Genomic DNA, 23,359 nt, shown 5'->3' on the forward strand with positions numbered 1-23,359 from the left:
GATGCGGACTCTGACCATAATTTATATGTTATGATATGTCCCATCTGTTTCAAAAAGATAAGGCACGGGCGGAGGGTTAGGAAATAGAATGTGAAAGCATTAAATGGATTGACAAGGAAGGCGTACCAACAGGCTGTACAGAAAATCATGAAGGACCGTAAAGAGCTGAGTACTATTAAAGAAAAATGGGAATGTATCAAGAAAGGGATGTTGAAAGCTGCAAAAGACACTCTAGGAACTGTTAATGGAGAAAGGAAATCATTGATCATGGATGAGATGATTGCAAAGATGAATGAGAGAAGAAAATGGAAGAGTGTAAACACAGAGGCAGAATGAAGTATATAGGGTTAAATAATAAATTGATGTGGGCAACAAAAGAAGCAGTGCAAGGATATGGAAAGTTTGCAGAGGAAGGGTGAAATTGGGGTACTATATGGTAAGGTTAAATCACTATCGGGAAGTAAGAAGGGAAGATCTGTGTTAGTAGTTAGAGATAAGTCAGGTAAGATAATAGTTGACATAGAAAAGATACAATAGAAATGGAAGGAATACATAGAAGAACTGTATGGTAAAGAACTCAGACCAACAAGATTAGACATATAAAGGGAATACAATGTAGATAGCAAAGGTCCAGATGTACAGAATTTGGTCGACATCTCTTGCGTCTTCTGCCCTGCTACTGTAGGTTTTCCCTTGCATGGGTTTCATGGAATGACGACCGAGGAAGCCCCATCCCCCCGCTGCCAGGCACGACACACAGCCGATTGGGCCGAATCCCGCGGTTGCCAGGACTCATATTCTCTGAAGTATCCATCATAAAAGACGGGAATAATAGTTGAAGCGATTGCCCGTTTCCTTCCTCAATAGTGTTTTTAACACCTTTGATTGTTGACATTTGAGCTTAAAGAAGTGTTTCTTTTTATTAATGATTCTATTCCTAGTTAATGGCCATTTTCAGTAATTGCTAGTTGTACCGTCATAATCGATTTTAGTTTTTAAGAACTTCCTTAAGTAATGTATGATCTCATATTTCCTAGCATAGTGCGTGTAGAGAACAAAATGTATATGCCCTAGGACCAGTAAATGCAAGAGAAAAATGGCACATATCTCATATGAGGATAAACAACATTAGCCTTAAGAAATGTGTGCGCTGGTGCCATAGAATGCTCCTTTCAACAAGAGGCATGTCAGCTAATACTTCAACGATGTAAGGGACATTGAGGTTTTCAATTCTGCTGGCAGATGTACAAAATGAGGCATGTTCTGCGCCCCATGGATAAATATTTTTATTTTTCAAATAATTATGAAAATATTAAGGCCACATTAAGTTTAAGGCACCAACCGTTCTTGTTCTATTGAATCCCACCCAAAACTTAAGCTACTGAAAGATTTACGATCTTTTCCCATTCGCCACGGTTAGAAAAGTTGCGATTGAATTAGCTTGCGTTCCAGACGTACGGAAATGAAAAAATCGCATTTATCTGCGTGAGATATTCAATAGAAGAAAAGTTCAATATGAAGAGTTGAAAGGTAATTTAGTATTACTATCACTAATTCTTTGTTCAAATCAAAGCGGCTGCGTGTGTATTCGGGTTCCTCATGTGACAAAAGACATGCGAAATTGAAGTTTGTCAATTTTGGTGTGAGTTTTAAGGCTGGCAAAGTATTAACCCGTGTTAATTTATTTTTTAGTGTGACAGAATATAGATGTAATGTTTTCCATCACTCATTCGTGACATATGTGAATTAACGGTTTAATACCGGTATGCCGTTATGCATAAATTAAGTTGAGGATCGTAAAAATTATAAGTTATTTATATAGCACCTGATTGAAGAGCTCTAACACTGAAACATGCTGAGTGTACACTCAATGAGAAGTATCTGCTTCTTAAATAGACTAAGTGGCACTGCGTCTTTAGTAAAAACATCCAAGGTAAGGACCGGCACATTCAGCTAAGATTATTTGTTTGTAACGTTTATTCTTCATTGTTCTCTAATTAAACTAGGCTGTTGTAAGGAATGCGTGGGGCAAATCAGTAAATGATGGTCAAGCATTCACTCAATGCAGGTGGACGAAATTCAAGAACTTGGTAAGTCTATAATAGGCCCACATCTTGTTAGTGTTTAATACCTTCAATAACGCTGACGCAACTTTTTTTTTAGTTTACACCAGTAATTAGATGCAATACAACTCAGGCCAAAGAAGTTGCGCATGCACTTCCCTTAAAAACAGATAAGATTGTTGGATATTGGCTTCTAGGATGCAGTGGGATGGTGTTTACTGCAGTTATATTAGGTAAGGAAATATTGCTTCTCTCATCCTTGGTTTAAATAGATGTCAGTTGGTGGCCAGTTATTGTAATATTTTCGCTTCAATTTGAATTAGGTGGTGTTACAAGGCTGACTGAGTCCGGTTTGTCGATGGTAACATGGCAGCTGTTTGGGGAGAAGCCACCAACAACTCCAGAGGAATGGGAAACTGAATTTAAAAATTATCAACAGTATCCAGAGTTCAAGTTGTATGCATGATTTTACAAAAAATCTTTCCCTTTTTGATACTTGGCTAAATTTGAATTAATAACTGATTTTCTTTGTCACAAGACAAGGCCAGTACATGTATAAATGATTGAATCAAAATTAAATAGCCCATGGGGACTAAATTTTACAAGTCTATTGAAAAACCTACATGCAGAAACAAAAAAGTGAAACTAGCGAAACTAAATGAAACAGTTTCTGGCGTCACTTGGTGGAAATTCTTCATATTGAAATTAAATTTAAAATACTTCGCCTTTCCACATAAACCACTTTTATTACTACCTAGGTTTCGATATGGTATAACATCATCAGGTCATGACCTGATGATGTTATACCATATCGAAACCTAGGTAGTAATAAAAGTGGTTTATGTGGAAAGGCGAAGTATTTTAAATTTAATTTCAATATTAATGAGTAGCTAATATAACTACTAATATAGTTTATTATTCCTTAAGGAAAAATAAGGAAATAACTCTTGAAGATTTTAAATGGATATGGTGGATGGAATATTTTCATCGTACCTGGGGTCGAGCAATAGGAGCTGCATTTTATATTCCTGCTGCCATATTTTGGGCCAAAGGTTGGCTTAAGAAAGGAATGAAAATTCGTGTTGTAGCCTTTGGAACAATTTTAGCTTGTCAGGTAATATTCCACATTTACTTAAGATGAGACCTGTAATGGGTTGAAATCATATTAACCTTACCACAACTTAATTTTGTTGAATTGTTATTAAAAACTAAGGTCTGGAACACAAGAATTTCTTATCATATCTGATGGAAAATATTATTTATAAAAAAGTATAAAAGATGTATAGTATAAAATATGCTTAAGAATCAATATTTAATTGTAGACTGGACATCTGTCCAATCTTAACCATCCATCTGTCAGGTGTTGTATTTCTGTGATTGGAGTTGTGTATTATTTGGATCGTAACAGAAATTCATAGTAATGCCATAAATGATTTTTTTGTTTCCAGGGTTTAATGGGTTGGTACATGGTCAAGTCTGGACTGGAGGATCGATTTCATTCCGAAAGTGATGTTCCAAGGGTTTCACAGTACCGTTTGGCTGCGCACTTGAGTCTTGCTTTTGTATTGTATACTTTATTCCTCTGGTCCTCATTGGATCATTTACTGCCTCCAAAGGCAGTTTCTGCAACACTAGCCACAAGGCGATTCCGAATGTTTGCCCATGCTTGCAAAGGAATGGTCTTCTTAACAGCTCTTTCAGGTATTCTTTCCATAAATTTTATGCTTAAAATTTAGTGAGTAGTCATGAGTTTTTTTCAATACTCTTCTTGCTGAAAATTGATGGAGCTCCACCTGATGAAATTACAATGTTGGAAATTTAATTTATTGTCGTTAAAGAGCACTAAGTATAAAATTAAGATTTATGATTATTCTTAAAATTAACATATGATTTAATGAAAGAAAGGCAAGTAATCAAAATCTGAGAACCACAAAACAAAGAGGTGACAATGTTGGTTCGCACTTATTTATATTTTTAATCCTTTTTTTTCAATTAAAATATAAATTATGAACTTGATAATTATTTTGAACTGAGCAAGTTTTTAAAGGTGGTTTATAATTTAAAATCCCAATCTAGCTCTAAGTAAGTTGGTTAAACTTGATTTATGTAATTTAATAACAACTGTTTTATGTGCACAATTACTGTCTAGGTGCATTTGTTGCTGGCCTGGATGCTGGTCTGGTGTATAACTCATTCCCTAAAATGGCCGATAGATGGATTCCTGATGATATATTAGCATATTCTCCCGCAATTAGTAATTTTACTGAAAACCCTACCACTGTACAGTTTGATCACAGAGTTCTGGTAAGTGTTAGCATTTGATTTATTTCTGTGCGAAATTTTAATTTTTCCTCCATAGGTAGCATGAGTTAGGTATTGTATTGATGAAAACATTGGTGATAGTGATCTCGACAGGAATGGATATTGAAAGTCCTTTGAATACCCTTGATCCATTTTACAGGTCATATTTGTGTGTTCAATCATTAATGTGATTGGAATTTCATGGACAAGACATAGTTAAAAAAACTCATCTCATCAGTATGAGATGTATGCTTAAAAAATCATAAACACAGTAATCAACCTGAAGGTCGTTTTGGTAGGTGATGGTAGAGTACTAAGTCCATCGGTGTGTGAAATTCACATATCAGGGTAGGGGGGCCAGTTCCTTTCCCTGGCCTGGTTATAGTTCCCCAGGAAGGTCTGTAACCTAGAAAATCATTAAGCTTGGGTGGGGATGAGGGTGCCCAGAGAGGCTTGCCTGGGAATCGAACATGGGCCCTCCAGTCAGTAGTCCAACACACCATGAACTACCAAATACCCAAAATATATTACTTTTATTCCAAGTAGAATAAATAATTAAAATTTGGCCAAAATAAATCAATTCAAATGCTACTTTAATGACAGGTGCATTATTATATTTGAATTGGTTAAAATTTTGAAGGGACAGCATATAACAAATCGTTCATATTGTTATCTTTTACAACTCTTCATCAGACTAGTTTTAATAAAACTGTTTTCATAATCTTAATAATAGTGTTAATTTAAATGTAAAAAATACCTTGCATCAAATTTTCTTGCCCCTCTTGAATTTTTACCTTCCTGTCAGTTTTAATTTTTTCATTTCTCTTTGTACCCATATCTCAAAAGCCACCAATCCATGCTAATCCTCTTGCTTCATTGACAGAGTTCTTAAGGCACACCAACTGTGCTCCAGATCAAAGTTTGACTACTCTTCTGTACATAAGGTTAATATCATTGACTCCTATTTGTAAAAGCTTCATTACTCAATGAAATTTTTTTTTGAGGTCCTTAATACATTTCCCACCTTCTAATGAACTTTCTAAATGGGTGAACTGTTCTACCTAATGCCCACCAACTTTGATGTTACCTTAGCTTTCCTATTCCTTGAGAGCCGTTATACCTTCATATTTTAAAAAATGATTTTCATCCCACACCAACCACATTGATTATATACTTGCACTGAGAAATGATTGGAATCCTTTGACTGAATTTCTGAGCTTGATCATCCCCAAATCAGATTTGATGAGTTCTCCTCCAACTCTGGTCCCATCCACATCCCTCTGTTACCATTTCTTCTTTATATACTTTGTTTACTGATCAGTCTGGGTGATAAGGGGCAGCCCTGTCGCACTCCACTGCCTAAAAGTCCATTCTAACTTTCCATTTCTATCTGCACTTACACAGTCTCAATCATGTACAGGTTTCAGATAAGTCACTTATCTTTTTAGTGTATTCCTATCTTCTACAAAACATTCCTCAGTGTTGCCCAATATATACTGTTCAATGCCCTCTCAATATCTATTAAGTAATGAAATACATGCTGGTTATGCCATATATTCTTTTCTAATTGAGACCTCTCTTTTTTTATACTATTGGACATACTCTATCCCTTTTTCTGAATCCAAACTGGTTTTCTTCCAAGTACTGTATTTTCCCATCGATAACGTGCGTGTTATCTATACAAAAATGTTCAAATGATCGAAAAAATGAGGATTCGCGATATGTAATGAAAATTGAAGAAAACAAAACATAGATGTATTTTTACGCACACTTCCAAAATAGACATTTTTACATGCACTATATATTATTTTTACGGCATCTATACACGTTCAAGATAACTCTAAAGCCCTGGGTGCACATTATCTATACAAATTCATGGTAACTATAAAGTTCTGGGTGTGCATTATCGATGGGAAACTACGGTAATCACATGCCCCCTTATCCATCCTTTGATTTGTGATGCAAAATATTAGCTTTTCTGCATGTGAAATGAAACTTATGGTTCCATATGTGTCACATACTGCTTCCTTTCCCTTAATTAGGAATGAAATCAATACAATGTCGTGGACTCTTCTGGACACATTCCTACATTTTAAATGCTATGAATGAACCCCTATAAAAATTTTTTCTCATTTTCCTGATCTCTTTAAGTATTTCTGCAAGGATTTTATATGCATACTTTTTTAATGTACACCCTTTTTCAGTTTCCTTTGATGCTTTTCTACCTTGAAATCAAGTATTCGGGGTCCTAAGCTTTCCTCTTCAACATCATTTGTCCTTTCTGTATCTGGGTCAATGGCATAATATCTTTACCGTCAATTTCATCCTTGCATTATTTCCCACTTGTTAGAATCTCTTCTACTTCAATTATTATTTGTCACTTAGCATATATAATAGTGTATGTAGATTTTTCTTTCTTAAATTCTAAGTTCCTTCATGTTTCTGTATAATGCATCCCTTTCACCCTATCCTTTTAAATTCTCCATATCCTCTCTTTCCACTACACATTTATAGCAGTATTCTCTCTTTAGATCTTCATATTTTATCCTCCCTGATTTTGTGTTCATGTCCTTTAATCATCCCAACATATCGTCTGTAACCCATTTCCTATCATTTTCATTTGTAACATTTTTATGCATGCTGTTCAATGAGTAAATGAACATTCCCAATATCTATTTTGTTTTATTCTGTCTTCCTTCCAAAGTCCTTCATAACCCAATACTCTGCACTTGATGTCATGTCAACATACTTTGATGACAAGCTCATTAAAATAAGCTGCAACTCTCACCTTCCAAGTACATACCACCAATTAAATCCTATCCATGATAAATGAATCTCATTTATTAGCATGCTACACCACGAGTCTTTTGAATCTCAAGTTACACTGGACTTGTGGCTCCCGACAGGTGTTAAGCTGTCATCCAGCCAGTAATCATGATGAGCAGTAGAACTAACCCACTATCATCGCAGAGTTCAGGGGCAAGTCGAGCTAATGTTTTGTGATGTGTATATAAATATATTGATTCTTAAATGCACCCCCTCTTGCTTCTGACCCAGCATCTTTCTTTTTGACTGCAGTATTCTTTCTGGAAATCTCCCAGGATATCCTTTTCCACAAATTATACTACATTAATTCCATTCCAGAGTAAATTGAACTTCTTTTACTCCCTCATATAAGTCTCAAGGTTAGTTTCATTTTTTGGGTGGCATAAGATAAAGGGTCTTATGCCCTCATAAATTTTTTAAGACGAGGACTCAGTGGTATTCAAAACACTGGAAGGATTAACTCCTGCCAAAAGCAGCATGATTTTCTCTTGATTGCTGAGAGGGAGTTTGGAAGTTAAATTAGGTGCATTATTAATGGTGCCATATTTTGAAAAAAGCTGTGAAATATACAGACAGCTGGTTTGTTGGAATTGATTATAAACAATGTGAAGTATTATGGCTTACACTCACATTAGCTGTATTAGGCTCATTCTGTTATGAAGTTGACTAATTCCCATCCTGACTACAGTTACTTGAAAGTGAACATTGGCGGATTTACAGTATTTCATGGGTATTGATGCGCAGCAATACGAATGATTAATTATTCATTTATGGAAGAATATGAGTCCTTATGGTTGGAAGACTTGGTGAGATCAGTGTTTGTTCCTATTCGAAAAAGATAAAGGCTACATCATGTGAGGACTACAGAACAATAAGTTTGATTTCCCATGCAGCTTAAGTGGTTCTCAGGATCATCAACAAAAGTATGGAGAGTAAGGCAAATGATTCTTAGGGGATGATCAGTTTGGGTTTAGGAAGGGGAGAGGCATGCTCGATGCCATTGCAGTAATAAGATCACTAATTGAGAGAAGAATAGAATACAATCAGGACATAATTGCCTCTTTTGTAGAATTAAAAAAGGCATTTGATAGAGTGAATTGGGAAAAACTAATGAGTATATTGCAGAAAATAGGAATAGATTGGAGGGAAAGGAGGCTAATCCGCAACCTGTACATTTCTCAGACTGCTCAGGTGCGAGTGGGGAACGGGGAGTCCGGTTGGGCAGTGTTAGGAAGAGGTGTAAGGCAGGGTTGCCCATTATCACCGTTGCTGTTCAACCTGTATGCAGAGGAAATGATTAAAGAGTCATGGGAAGAACTCGAGGTAGGAATGAAAATGGCCGGGGAATTCGTAAAATCAGTTAGGTTTGCTGATGACCAAGCTTTAGTTTGTCAGTCAGCCAAGGGGCTGCAAGCATTGCTGAGTGAATTGGAAATTCAGTATGACAGGTATGGGATGAGAATCAATATTAACAAAACAAAGGTTATGCGATTTTCTAGAAAGAAAAAGGCTAAGCTTAACATTAAAATAGGAGGGCAAAAACTAGAGCAGGTAGAACAGTTTACGTATCTCGGAAGTGTTTTAGACCAACACGGTCAAAGTAGTAGGGACGTAAGGAGAAGAATTGCGCAAGGCAAAGAGGCTTTCACAAGAAGGAGGGAGTTGATGACTGGGACGTTGAGTAAGGATGTTAAGAAAAGACTTATCAAAAATTTGATACGGAGCATAGTTACGGTGTATGTATGGTGGGGAAAAGTGGTCACTGAAGCAGGATGAGAGAAGTAGATTGGAGGCTTTTGAAATGTGGGTGTGGAGAAGAATGGAGAAAGTGAAATGGACTGAAAGGAAAACAAATGAGGAAGTACTAGGTATGGTGGGGGAGAATATGGGTTTGTTTTGAAAAATCCTGAGGAGACTGGAAAAATGGATGAAGGGGGTTTTGATTGGCAGTGGGATGTTGAAGAGTGTAATAGAGGGGAGAATGTTAGGCAAACGAGGAAAGGGCAGGAACAGGATAGGGATGTTGGACGTGATGAAGGTAAGAAGGAAGTACACAAAGGTAAAGAGGGACCTGATGTAGAGTAAGCTGCTGGATTGTAATTTGTTGGGAGAAACAAAATATTTATTTGATCATTGTGTCCATCCAAAACCTACATTAGCCGGTAGATTACTTAATAATAATAATGAGTCCTTAGATTCTGTGATGTCCTCAGGAAGCCTCATCAGCAGGAAGGGTTGAGGCCAGGAAGAAAATATTATTATTAAATCATCCCACAACCAATGCTTGTATCAGATCTCAAATTAACCAATTATATATGCAAAATTTAATTAATTATTCTTCATGTCTTTCAGGGGATCAGTACACTCTTAATGATTTCTGGCCTATGGCTTGTATCCAGGCGAAGGCATCTACCTCCTCGTGCTTATGCTGCAACAAATGCAGTGGCAGCAATGGCATGGATGCAGGTAAATAATTCAGATGGAAAATATATAAAAAATTTATTGCATTTAATTGAACAAAAATTGAAGCTGCCATTTAATTCTATATGCTGTTTATGTAAAGGGTAATAACATCAGTACTTTTAAATTTAAAGCTAGCTCCACAATTGTAAAATAAGAGCTCATTTGTCTAGTTGCAATTTCTTTGACGTGATCCCAGCTTCTAGGTCAGGAGAGTAGATTCTTTAAGCTAAATATTACTTATAAAACAATTTCTCGTGAATTCATATGATAGAGGGATGTTATGCCCCAATATGGGCATGCATAAGTTGTTACACATGTCAACTATTAAATGATGTTATGGCTGCTTATAAAAGTAGTTTGCACAAAGAGAATGTGCAAGGATATCAGTCAAACAACAAGTTGTACTTAATTGACCTTTTTATTATTTCACAGTCATAAGTGATATAATTTTGATGTTTGCATAATGAGAACGAATTTATGTACAATAAACATATCTTTAACACCATATAAGTCACACTTTCTGGTGGAAGCTGGACAGTATCCAAGGGCATTGTGGAATGGCTATCATAGTGTAACAGTATGCTCTTTTATCTGAGAGGAAATAATTTATGCCTCTCCATTTCATTATTCATAATGATATTTATGTTTTCATAGGGTGTACCATATTCTCTCAATTGTAGGCTTTCACATTTAGCTTTCTCACCAAACATTAACAGACAGTATAGTAAGAACTCCACTGACAAGCGTCCTGATGTTAAAAAGCAGTCAACTCTAGCCATTATTTTTCTGAACATAATTATTACTTTTTTGTTATTGTCTGGTCTTCATTTATGACATTTATGAACGACAGCAACTTGAACTGATCAGCATGATGGCTGCTATGCATCATAGTTATAAAATTTTTCAGAACCTTTATGTTGAATAGGTTCTTGTTGAAGATTGTTTTTATCTCATTTTTGGATTGCCTATTTTTATATTAAGACCAAATAGATTCAAATTGTCCTAATACACAATTAATGAAGGAAATAAGTCATGATTAAAATATGCAAGAAAAGATAGCTGATTTTAACTTTTAATTTAAATGGAACTGTGACTCAACCTTTGACTGCAATTTTGAATAAGTAGAATATTTTACAAACAGAATTAACCTTAATTCTTTGCATAGGCCACACTTAATGGATAATTGGAATTCAATAGTTGCCCTTTATGCAGTATTATTAGGTAGTTTTAAACTTATTGTAATCTTAATGTCCAATAATATTGCTCATACATAACAAGAGTATGGTCATCTGCACATATTGTTAAAAAGCAATCCACACCACTGGATTTGAGCTGTCTCAATTGAATTGAAGTTATACTCAGGATGTCTGCCAAAAGTTATTAGAAAGTTCTATAATATCTAGGCCAAAGTTGAGGGAAGGTAATTCTTGGGAGACCACTAGTAAAAATATAAAGCCAGGTTTAGTTTGTATATGATGTATCACATTCATAAAAGGGAAGATTTAATAAAAACAATAATAATTAAGTAGAAGTATATTAAGATGCAGTGGTGAGAAATAGATTGGAAAGTTTTTAGAGTATTATTAAACCAAAATACATAACAAAAATCTTGTTTAAACTAATCAATGCTAATCTTCCACAGTTTATCCTTTTAAGGCCTGCCCAGGGTGATTTCCTGAAATTCCTTACTTATATAGGTTCAATAAATTCCATTATTTCTCAGTTAAGAGGACACCCTGCATTTTAATTTGGAGTGGAATGTAAAAGGTGCTTTCATAGAAGAAGTTAACTAAATTGAATGTAAAATATGAATTTTCATTCTGCTTTAGTTGTTGGCGACTGGACTATAAATGCAAAATTCCATACATTGCTATCATCATACAAGTTTTAGCATCCATATTATTTTTGAAGTCAAAAGAAAAAAAGAGAGGCAATCACCTCAAATATTGGGAGTTGCCTATTTTCAATAGGCCCTAAAATATCATTTATTTAGATTAACCATCCCAAAATTAAATGGTCATATTTAAAGAAACATTGGCTTATCTCAGGTGCAGTCACTTTTTTGTTCCAGACTACCCATGTCACTGACCAAAAAATCATGATCCAGTGTTTTCTGACAGTAAATCATTTTTATCGTTGGCAATATTTTTAAGAACAGTAATATATCACTAAATTCTGAGACAAATACATTTACTTAAGAAATTAACCAAATGACAAACTGGAAAACTAAGTACTCTTTCATGAAAATTAAACTTTTGTTCAAATGAGAGCTGGAAACTGAATGACTTTTATATCATAGTTACCCCTATGTTGTATTTGTCATATATATTTGAACCAATAGTCACAACCTTCGGTAAGCTTCTTCAGATGAGTTGGCTTCCTACTTGAGGGCATATATTTTACTTGAAATTGCTGAAATGCCAAGTAAAAACATTTCCATTGTTTTCGATTAGTTAGTAGTCAATGGAGACATCAATATTTAGTCAGAAGTTAAATCATAATTATTGCAAATTTAAAAAGCATTTACATGATATGAAAACACTTTTTCACTACCTCACCTGCTTGATCATCAATTTGTGGGAAATTAGAATTGGGTTATAATTATTCACGGCTACTAAAAAATGGTAGTATGTGCTTACAATTGGGAAAATATGGTAAACTGATTCATGTACAGATTAAATATAATTCAGTCAATAATATACTCAATTATATATTAATGCTGGACTTTCATAATGGGCTCAAATTGAATTCTTAATTTGTGAAAATATATAGCCTCTACTTAAAGTAAGAAAGAACCTTAGTAGGCCTTTTCTTGCTGTAAAAGTAAAATGATATCTTCAGTCATAATGAAGCCTAACAGACTGAGTCTGGCACTCCGTATTTTTGGGGCACTTGATTTTGATCATGATGTAGAGCCACAGATCTTTAAGTTTTACTTATCTTCTGCCATAAAGGGAGTTATGTGATTTATGCACTGAGTTAAGCCGTTATTCTTATGAAGTGGAGAAGAACAGCACCGTCTAAAATGTATAATGTGCCACTTTAGTTGTACTATCTTTCTATTCTAGTAACTGGTTCCTTGAAAATTGAGAGTTTAACCTAAAGCATACACAATTTGGATGAATTCACAGTTAAGGAAATGTTGAAGTTCTCTTCATCAAGTTTGGTTGGCAAAAAGATTCATGTAGGCAACTAGAAATTTTTTGTCAAATTCAGCATTGTTTGTAAAGGAAAGAATGTCAAAATTGAGAGAAGTAGTGTCAGGGTCACGCAAGCAATATGTGTAGTGATAAGGATGCTTTTGATTTGCAGGTGGTCCTTGGAATCACAACGCTGCTGATGTATGTCCCTGTTCCAGTGGCAGCAACCCATCAGTCTGGATCTTTAATTTTGCTTTCCCTTGCAGTATGGCTCACACATGAGCTTAAACTTGTCAAAGCAGTTCCAAAATAGAGCAGTTGGGAATCTTTCATGCATTCAGTTTGTAGTCTTCAGTTCAGAGGCAAGCTGGATAAAGAGTTGCTTATATTTCCTCTTGAAAGCCTTGGATGAGTTTAAAATGACCATTTTTTTCAACTGTCTCAATTCACTCTTTGTATAAATGCTCTTGTAAAATACATAAATATTTCATGGTAAACTATTTTTGTTACCCTTTGGCATATTAGGTAAATTAATGAAATATCATAAGAGGGTTATGAGTTATTTTGTTTAGTAACCATTACACCAGTTGTGCATTTGCCTGACAATATGTTCAACATAGGTAAGTCAACACGCAGGTTTTTCTAATCCATATCTTTAGATATTATCTACAGAGTATTAATTCACATTGAATGAGCTCTTGTCTTCAACTTTTAAGTCCATTCTTGCCCAGCATACTCTGAATTTAGCAAGTGGTTGGAATGTATGGTAAAAAGTGAAATAAACAAATGTAACTAGATCACAACAAAAATTCACATAATAAAAAAATGGTATCCTCCACAGATGAACACTTTTCTTGGCTTTGGCAGACAGAAATGTAGCAGATAAGGATACTCTGGCACAACTGCCATGCCAAAACCTTCCAGCACCTGCAAATGATTTGAGGTAGTGATTCTGTATCAAAACTGCCAACACCAAACAGCCAGAGCAGCACTGGGCACAAGATACAACTGAATGAATAATTCTTTACATTATTTACAGTTCTTTGCATAAGAATAGATTAAAGAATCCATATTCAAACTTAAGTTCTATTTACACTTCATCAACTATTTAAAAAAAAAAACTATTTCTGCACAGCTTCATGCCAACTTGAATGAAACAAACATTTAAAAAACATGAAAAAGTAATACAAAAATGGAAAAATATTAAAATTTAAAATTCACAACTGTTAAAATTCATAAGTGCTAAAAATGAGCCAAACGTATTGCAGCATTAACACAATAACAAAACCGGACAGCCAACATTTGTAATGAGCTGCTGGGGATCACTTTGAATCAAAAATTCACCTTTTATGTATTGCCTTTAAAGGTGATAGATCAAATTATTCCTAAGGAGTATTAGAATTTTTTTAATTTTACGCTTGAATCATTGCTCCATTGATACCCACAAATTGTACAACTTTTAACTTTCAGGCACCCAATATTTGCTCAATGCGAAGCACCAGCAAAAATTCAATTATTATGAGTTGATTATGATATTGTTCGTAATTACTTAAGTCAATCCAGTGTAACAACGATAAGATGTGTGCCACTGAATTTTATAAGAAATCATTCACACAATGCTTAGCACGGAAGTAATTCTTCAGTCTTACAAGTTTGACACATTCCAAATATTGTGGCAGGAAAAGCCATAGCTGCCAAAACTGGTAACAGACTCAACTGCCTTCTTTCAAAGTATTTACTATGACCTGAATGACGTAACCTGGGGTCACCTTGGCTTCTTCAATCCTCATTTTATCACTCAACAGCTTTCCACCAAAGAACCACCTCTGACAAGATGGTTCAATAAATTCTTGATTCTGTGAAGGGGGAAATGAATGGAAATCAATGCAACAAGCCTTCATAAGTGTAAAGGAATTGCAAATACTCATTATTGAAATCAATCAATTCATTTACTGCTCATACTGTCATTATATCTCCTCTTTAAAGAATCAAATTTTTACAGTTCCATCTTCACAATTATCCCAAGCAGCCTTCCACTAAGTACTATCTTGTGTATCTGATGATTCTACAATCTAAGAGACATCAATTATCGAAGGCCTTGAATATTCCCCAGCAACTATACTAACCTCAAGTTATTGACCCTTCCAAAGCACATATTACACATGCGTACTAATATATGGTTTTATTTGGGCATTAAAGTTTCATTAGAAGGCAGTATGTATCATCTTCAGGATCAAAATCTAACCTCCAACAAGGGTTCTAGGCCTTTTCTCACTTATTTTCTACTTGCGAATCATCTTAATGAGCACACCAACACAAATTAGTGTTGTGTATTCACCTTATTACATGCATACCACTAATATAACAGAAGTAAGAATACTTCTGCAATATTAATGCTCATGGTTAGTGTTTAGAACTGGGAATTAGAAAATAAAGCAGGAGATGAACAGCAATATACTGCACAGGGGAAGAGGGCCAGCGTGGGTTGGTAGTAGTATCCAATAAAAATGTAGGAAGAAGCATAATAGACATTGAGCAAATTTTGATATTCAATAGCATCCAATGGGGATGAAAGATGAGGAAATTGATGTTCAACTCAAATCAAGAAATACTACCATGTACAGTCCATATGTGTTTTCCAGGCAAATATTATAATGTGCGAGTACAAAGCAAAGGAAATGTTTGATAGGCTATAAACTATGTCTTGAACACTGATTGATTTTTCTTCTGGCAAGTCCAAATTTAGAATGCTAGCAATAAAATTCATTTTATGGGCCCATAAATAAGCCAATGTAAACAACCTTGCCTAATTGGCTGGAGACAAAGAAACCACCCTCCCTACAAATTTTCTCTTCCCTTTACCTTTACTTTTGCCCCTTAAAATTGCTGTCACGTATGTCTTCCCTCTGTGTAAGCTTTCCTATTATCTCAATTAGATTAGAACCACCTGCACATTTGGCTACTGAGTGAAGGCCACCTTATCCTGGGTGGACTGTGGTGTATTTAGTATGTGGACACTGAAAATGTAGGATATTCTCCACAGGGGTCGCTTATGAAGAGGCAATCTTGGAATTCATGATTAAAGGCAAGTTAAAAGAGTTCCCCTTCTGAAATTTTTCACCATACGTAAGTTTATTTGCATGTAATTTGTAAATATCAACCATTCCACCTTTCAGTACTATAGCCAGCTCACAGAATTTTACTATATTGGAGGTGACTGCAGGGAGAATTTTAGCATTCACAGTCATAAAAAAGTCATGGAAAATTTGCTGGGCTAATTTAGTATTTTAGATCTTAATTTAGTGCTAATTAAGTATAACTCCAAGATTCACAGAATTCAACAATGAAGAACGATGAGAGAGAAAAATGTGGAAGTATTAACTGGGAGAGAAAGGAATGAGTACCAGTAAACCGTGGAAAAATATACAAGTGAGGAAAGGGAGATGGGTACAGTGAGAGAAAGATGGGAACATCTCAAAAAGGGATATTGAGCACCACAAATTGAAATATAGGGGAAGGAAATACAAACATAGAAGGGAGATAAGATAATGAAGAATATAAACAAATCATTAGGAATAAGGAAGTAGAATGAACTGAGGTGGGAAACTAATGGGGTGAAAGTGAAGTGGTGGAGTCTCCAGTGAGATAATATGGAGAAATTACAGAGGACAGGTAAAATGGGTGTACTTAGTAGGAAAGTGAAAGTACTATCAGAAAGTAAAAGGGAAGAATCCATTTACCATCAAGGATACGGCACGAAAATTATCAATTGACCCGAGATATTCAACAGAGATGGAAAGTATACATGGTAAGAATATTAGTTCACCAAGTTTAGACATGGAAAGAGAAAATGATGAGGACAGCTTACATCCAGGCATGATTGACAGTGATACAGAAAGGACAATAAGGGATTTGAAGTCAAGTAAGGCTTTGGAGATACATAACAAGGACAAAAACTCTTGTAATTTTCCACTTAATGATTAATTTTTGACTAGTTTCAATGTGCTACTACATCAATAGAATGATGCAGTACATTGAAACTAGTCGAGAATATATCTTTATTACGTGGAAACTTGCAAGAGTTTTAATCTCTGTTATTATGGAACAGTTCCACCACACCACACCTGAATCTGTGATTTATATAGATAACATCCCTGCAGAACTACATAAGGGTTAGGAAAACGTGTAAGGGAGAGTTTTTAGGAGTTAATTCATACTATTTATGAAAGAGGAATTTGTCCAGAAGATCTCATCAGATCAGTGTAAGTTCCAATTCCAAAAAAAGGGAAAGAGAGATAAGAAGACTATAAAACAATAAGTTTAATTTTCACAGAGCTAAAGAGGTATTTAGGATAATGATTAAAAGGTTGGAGCGGTGGGCAATTGATAACATAGTATGGGTTCACGAAGGGTGGATGTGTGCATGATAGAATAGCAGTAATGAGGCGGCTAATAGAGAAAAAAATTTGATGCAGTCACGATGTAGTTTCTGTTTCCTGGATTTTGAGAAAGTACTTGATAGCATAAATTGGGTCAAATTAATGAAAGTATTATGTAAAATATGCGTAGATAGGAGGGATAGGTGACTCATCCACAACCTGTACATGCCTAATACTGCTCAGGTGAGTATGGTGGATAGAAAGTTACGACAATGAGACAGGGACGCCCACTATCACCAGTTCTTCTTAATATACATACATGCGAAGGTAAGAGAGGCTTGGGAAGGGCTGGAAGCGGGAGTGAAATAGATTCAAACTAGCAGCAAAATAACTAGACCGACTTTTAAGACAAAATTTACAAAGACAAATAAGTAAATCAAGATATTTTATGAAGTTTTAATGGGATAATTGTAATGGAAAATCCACTTCCGATCTTTGTCAACTAATTCAGAAGTCGAGGCCTATACAAGAATGAGGAAATCCTGAGTGCAAGTAAAAGTACACATCTTATCCTTTATCATGAAGATTTGAATAGAGAATTATCTTTATATCCCATTTTCCTTGATTTCCTATGTACAAGGATAAGCCCAGAAGTACACGACCCAACAAAGAAAACGCAAAATTTTGGAAAAGATTATATTTATTTTTCAACATAATCTCCTTTCAGCTCTATACACTTTTCCCAGTAATGTTCAGTAAGTTCGATACCCTTTCTATTATAAGAACTGTCTTGCTCCTCAAAATAGCTAGTAACTACCCACATAACTTCTTCACGGTTATAAAATCTTGACCACCGAGCCATTTTTTCAAGTTTGCAAACAGAAATAATCCAAGGGGGCTAAACCTGGCAAAACGGGTGCATGTGGTAGCAATTCAAACTTAAATACATGAAGTTTGTCCATTGCAATTATGGATTTGTGAGCTGGGACATTGTCTTGATGAAACAACTCTTTCTTCTTAGCCAAATGCAGCCGCTTTTGCTTGATGTCTTCATTCAAACATAGCAATAAGTTTGCATAATACTTACCATTGATAGTTTTTCCTTTTTCAAGATAATCAATGAAAATTACCCCAGGCGCATCCGAAAAAACCAATGCCATGACCTTGCCTGTAGATGAAACAGTCTTTGCCTTCTTTGAAACCGTTTCTCCCTTATGAATCCATTGTTTTGATTATTCTTTTGTCTTGGGTTCGAAGTAATGGACCCATGTTTCATCCATGGTTATGAAATGGTGCAAAAAGTCTTCTTTGTTGCTGTGAAACTTTGGTAAACACTCAATTGAAACATCTTCACGACTCTGGTTTTGCTCGAGTGTGAGCAAACGGCGGCAAAAGCGGCACCCATCTTGCACACAGCTTTGTCATGCTCAAAGTGTCAGTTAATATGCGATGTACCGCACTTTTTGAAATGCGTACTATGTCTGCTAGCTCGCGCATATTCAGTCGACAATCACCCAGTATCACTTTGTGGATTTTCTCCACTGTTTCTGGAGTCATCACCTCATTTGGTCGACCAATTTGATGCTCTTCTTGACAGCTCGTACGGCCTCGTTTAAACTCTGCCACCCAATATTTTACTATTGTAAACAATGGAGCAGACTCACCCAGAGTAGAATCCAGTTCAGCTTTTATATTGGTTGGGCAGAGGCCTTCCAAATAAGTATTGTATCACATAACGATGGCGAATATCCTCCCATTTTCACAAATTCACTGAAAACATTCACGATTGATGGCTGCCATACAAATACTAAACACCACGTCTTCAAACTTGAATCACATGCTTTATAGATGGCATACTTTCTAATACGTGATATTTTTCAAACAACTACCTCCATCTCTAGGTCAGGCCGGGTACTTCTAGGACCACCCTCGTATAAGCCCTTGGAACCTACCTTTTGATTAATAAGTTTAAAAGCTAATATTTCACGCGTGAGCAAACCTAAGCAAACCTAATAACCATAGTGAAATTTCATCCCATTAACTCTGTAACTGGAACAACTGGGAAGGTAGTTAATATAATTTATTTTTATACTAGGAATGGAATGAGAAGGAAAAGATTTTCCATATATTTTTAAAGGTGTAACCAAGGTTAATGTGTTTAGACATATTCACATATTTCATCAAATATCATACTGTGCACTGCACTTAAGAGAGTTAATTTTAAGACAACATACCTGTAATTTTTTCTTAGCTATGGCAATAGTATCACTTGAATACACACTAAGTTTAACATCTGAACACGTGGATGACAGCCTCAACTTCAGAATCACTTCAGTCCCTCCATCTAAAGACTCTGTGAAAGAAACAATTCAATGAAGGGGTCAGATATAAAGCCAAATGCCACACATAAATTACAGCCAAACAAGGGATTCCTCACCTGAACATTCAACAGGAGAATCTCTGCCACCTGCTTCCTTCACAATATTAATAGGGTATGAAAGGCAGTACACTGGAACCTGATAGCGATTTCCTAGTTCATCATAGCATTCTGTCAAGAAACCTGTAATGAGATTACAACAGATTGGAAAATGTAATGATTATCAATGAATAACTTAAATCCTGTTTACATATATGGGCTCTTCTTAATTGCATTCTTTTTTTCAACAGAACCAATCACTCCTGTCACCTTCCATGCGCTTAACCATCAGGGAAAGCCTTATGATTTTTCTAGGTTTCACCAATATTTTCCAGACACAATAACATTAAGAACTTAAGAAATGCTAAACTGATCTAAATGCAGTTGCCCACATTGTGATGGAAATGCCACAAGAAGTTTTGCGCCAAGGATCAATACCAGCACCGGGAACATTAAAATTTTCAGAAAGCATTGTTGCAGAAAAGGGAGGTATATATTTTCAGAAACGTTTCGTAGATACTTTCAGATTAACATTTGAATTCTGCTTTTAAGCATGCTACAAATAAGTATCTGGCATAAGATTGTTTCTTGGCTTTGAAATTTGGCCCTGGAGTACATCTGTTGGCTTTGCCCCATGAAACTATGACATTATAAAGGCATTAAAACAGTGAGTTGATTACATTCATGCCCTCGTAGCATAGTGATTTTTAAAGCAATAACCTTAAAGCAAAAAAAAATCTCATAAAGCGGGAAATAAGGTAATCCACCTATTGCCAAAGTGAAAAAAAAATTCACATGTAAGGATAACAACACAAGCATGCCTTGCTTTACGACAAGAGTTTGATTCCTCAAAAAGTCATAAAATGAATGGTCATCAAATGAAGTAATCATTTCTGATCGATGAGTTCCATGCAAATTGCCACACAAAAATGGACTTTGATGAATATACTTCAGTATCCCTCAGATCATTGGCCATGGTCTAATAATGGTTATGGGCCCAATGCTGCAAATAATAAATACATATCCCGAGTTCTTAACCAAAGAAAACTTCTTTGCTCACAGTCACTTTTTTACTTAACAGTTTCTGAGATGACATAGCTCATAAATGTATACCTGGACATGCATGACATGATGTGGTGCATAGAGTTAAGAAACAGACTTTACTACAGAACCAACTGTAGTTTGTTCATTTTTAATGTGTAATTAGGCTTAAGCAATTCTTTATTATAGCTTAAAGTTATTTCCCAGGAATGATGAGTGCCATTTTGAATGAATGAGATATTTCCACTCTCTGTACAACACTGCAGTAAGAAATGATTCAAGCAATCACCTTACTTCAACTACAATCCATTGATAGGTATCCCATTTCAATCAACAAATATTGAATTGAAGAGAATTTTTTATTGAATTCTATGGCATGCAGTATAGATATGCATTACCAGAACTCCATGGTCACAAAAATTTATTTACCTATGTAATAGTACATTTCAAATGTGAAACCTTATAAAAATTTATTACTGACAGGTTATTTCAATTGTTGTGGCCATTCATAAATTACGTATGCCTCTGAATGACTATTCAACCTGACAATCATGAATTGATGCTAACCAAATAACAGAAGGTCTGCTTGTAATATCATGCTGATGCGGAATCAAAATAGCAGAGAGCTATCTATCTATCTATCCATCCTTACCATCATCAATGCAATCTTCAACCCGAAGGTCGGTTGGGTAGGTGCCAGTAGAGTTCACCTAATACTAAGCCCAATGACATGAGAAATTCACACATTGGGGTAGTGGGGGCCAGATCCTTTCCCTCTGCCACCTAGAGTTTCCTAGGAAGTTATGTTACCCAAAAATATCACACAGCTTGAGTGAATGAGGGCACCTGGGAATCAATCCTGGGTCCACCCATCAGTAGCTGAACACTTTACCCCTGGAATATCACTTCCCCCATTCTTACTTTAGTAACAAAAATTGCACTGGCCTCTACAATCGTATCCTACTTACACTGGCAGTATTATTTCTACAGTTTTGCCTTTCACGTTTGTATTCAAAAGAGCATTCAAACTTCCAAGAGGCTATCTTCACGCTAATCATGGGATAATAGAGCCTTTCCCACCTTATTTTGTTCTGCTCAATCAAGAAATACTACCATCTACAGTCCATTAGGCAGGCAAATAATATAATGTGAGAATAAAAAACAACTATACAGAACAAAGGAAATGTTCGAGGGGCTATAAGCTAGATATCTTACACACTGACTGATTTTGCTTCTCAAATGTATACAACCTTTCCTAAATGGCTGGAGTAGAAGAAACCAGCCTCCCTACAACTCTTCCCTTCCCTTTACTTCTGCCCTGCCAAATTGCTGTCATGTATGTCTTCCCTCTACCTTGAACTGTTGTCTACCAAATAAAAATGATAATTTGATATTATGACAAATTTTATAATAAAACATGGACGAAATGTTCATTTCTGTGAGTTGCAAGACAGGGCAAAAACGTTTCAGTTCTACAAATTACTAATCTGCCTGATGCCATGAAAAACACAAGCCTAAACATCATTACCTAGCTCACTATTTGTTGATTCAGGATTGGAAAGTTTTGGGAGAATTGAATAAATAATAAAATTAACTGCTGCATATCTAACACCATACTGTACTCTGATTACGAAGACATCTCATGAGGACTGCAAATCCTGTGTAAGCTTTTAGGCGCTACTTCTACCAGGAATATCTGCTCAAGACTAGCAGTTCTCACATTTAATGATTAGATAATCATTCAACTAAAATTATCATGCTCTTAGGAAGGTGAACATACATGGGTGCTGCATCAACTTTCACATAGCATACCACACTTTCGGTTCAACGCAAATTTCATGATGAACTGAAGAGACAATTAGGAATTTCAAGGAGTGATATACTATGGAATTCGTTTTCACCCATTGGGCCTAGTTCGATGTTTAAAACTATGTTAGGCCAATCTGAATAATTACCATTAGGAACTGATATGATTGCTCCATCCAGAATAGCTTGAGCAAGTTGGAAGTCCTGCGACTCCGCTGCAGTTGCTGCGGCTCTAAGAGCATCCCAAATTTCTTTTCGTCCTTCGAAAGCTGGAGCGGTGTCCCAAAACTCATCTCGCTTACTCCTCAGCTGCCCGTCCGTCAGGGGTACATCAGATTTCCATCGTATGGTTTCATGACATAGTGGATGATTTTTTCGCGCGTTTCCTGAAGACAGGCGTAAGAAGTGGCTAAATTTACGGAAATCTTTTGCACATTCAACACATTTACGAAAAATCATTTACAGTGAACTGAAGGTAGACTAAAATAGGCACATTCCAATGAGATAGTACTGCGTATTGATATTTTAACAGGCAATAAACCGATATTACCACCATTTTATCGTTACATCAGCTTGCATGTGTCTTAACTGAAGCAACAATAGCCCATTTCTAACTTTAAAGTGAACATATATTTTGCTTTTAACTACAAACATTATGGTGCCCTAAATTCAATGCTTAGCTGAAATAAATTAAACGTTCTTACCGGAGTTAGGCCTGGTGACAACCTCGGAAGTATTTTCAATGGTCCCACTGCTCGAGCGATTAATACCAATACATCCTCCCATTCTGAGTATTAAGTCTTAGCGGCATCGCAGCCAAATTAATCACCAGTTCATTTGAGAGGCTTTCATCCATTTTCCGACCATTCTCGAGAAGTTCACTTTCGTTACACGGGGGGCACCAAAGTAGAGCAATGAAAACAG

General features: G+C 35.8%; 2 protein-coding genes across 2 annotated transcripts; one reads left to right on the forward strand and one right to left on the reverse strand.

Moving 5' to 3' along the window:
• The first annotated feature begins 1,636 nt into the window (after window positions 1-1,636).
• Window positions 1,637-13,106, forward strand: LOC139694424 (heme A synthase COX15). The gene is made up of 9 exons (XM_071592965.1): window positions 1,637-1,933; window positions 2,007-2,090; window positions 2,164-2,296; window positions 2,387-2,519; window positions 2,991-3,177; window positions 3,512-3,764; window positions 4,213-4,367; window positions 9,543-9,656; window positions 12,966-13,106. The coding sequence occupies exons 1-9, from the start codon at window positions 1,853-1,855 to the stop codon at window positions 13,104-13,106; spliced, it is 1,281 nt and encodes a 426-aa protein (XP_071449066.1). The 5' UTR covers window positions 1,637-1,852.
• A 505-nt stretch (window positions 13,107-13,611) lies between these two features.
• Window positions 13,612-23,316, reverse strand: LOC139694425 (ubiquitin domain-containing protein 2). The gene is made up of 5 exons (XM_071592966.1): window positions 23,140-23,316; window positions 22,585-22,821; window positions 19,610-19,732; window positions 19,407-19,525; window positions 13,612-14,649 (listed from the first exon to the last, which is right to left on the reverse strand). Exons 1-5 carry the CDS (start codon window positions 23,219-23,221, stop codon window positions 14,506-14,508), a joined length of 705 nt encoding a protein of 234 aa, XP_071449067.1. The 5' UTR covers window positions 23,222-23,316; the 3' UTR covers window positions 13,612-14,505.
• Between the last annotated feature and the right edge of the window lie 43 nt (window positions 23,317-23,359).

The sequence above is a fragment of the Hetaerina americana genome, unplaced genomic scaffold, assembly GCF_022747635.1.
Source record: "Hetaerina americana unplaced genomic scaffold, ioHetAmer1.1.p SCAF_5, whole genome shotgun sequence".
NCBI lineage: Eukaryota > Metazoa > Arthropoda > Insecta > Odonata > Calopterygidae > Hetaerina > Hetaerina americana.

What these genes read in the sequence shown, in the direction of transcription:
- LOC139694425 (XM_071592966.1), bottom strand. Translation starts at nt 23,221, where the DNA reads ATGGGAGGATGTATTGGTATTAATCGCTCGAGCAGTGGGACCATTGAA. An exon ending in AATCATATCAGTTCCTAATG is followed by an intron (nt 19,733 to 22,584) that starts GTAATTATTCAG and finishes ATCTCATTACAG; the next exon opens with GTTTCTTGACAGAATGCTAT. An exon ending in TAGCTAAGAAAAAATTACAG is followed by an intron (nt 14,650 to 19,406) that starts GTATGTTGTCTT and finishes CCCCCTTCACAG; the next exon opens with AATCAAGAATTTATTGAACC.
- LOC139694424 (XM_071592965.1), top strand. Translation starts at nt 1,853, where the DNA reads ATGCTGAGTGTACACTCAATGAGAAGTATCTGCTTCTTAAATAGACTA. An exon ending in CTTTAGTAAAAACATCCAAG is followed by an intron (nt 1,934 to 2,006) that starts GTAAGGACCGGC and finishes TAATTAAACTAG; the next exon opens with GCTGTTGTAAGGAATGCGTG. An exon ending in CAGTATCCAGAGTTCAAGTT is followed by an intron (nt 2,520 to 2,990) that starts GTATGCATGATT and finishes TTATTCCTTAAG; the next exon opens with GAAAAATAAGGAAATAACTC.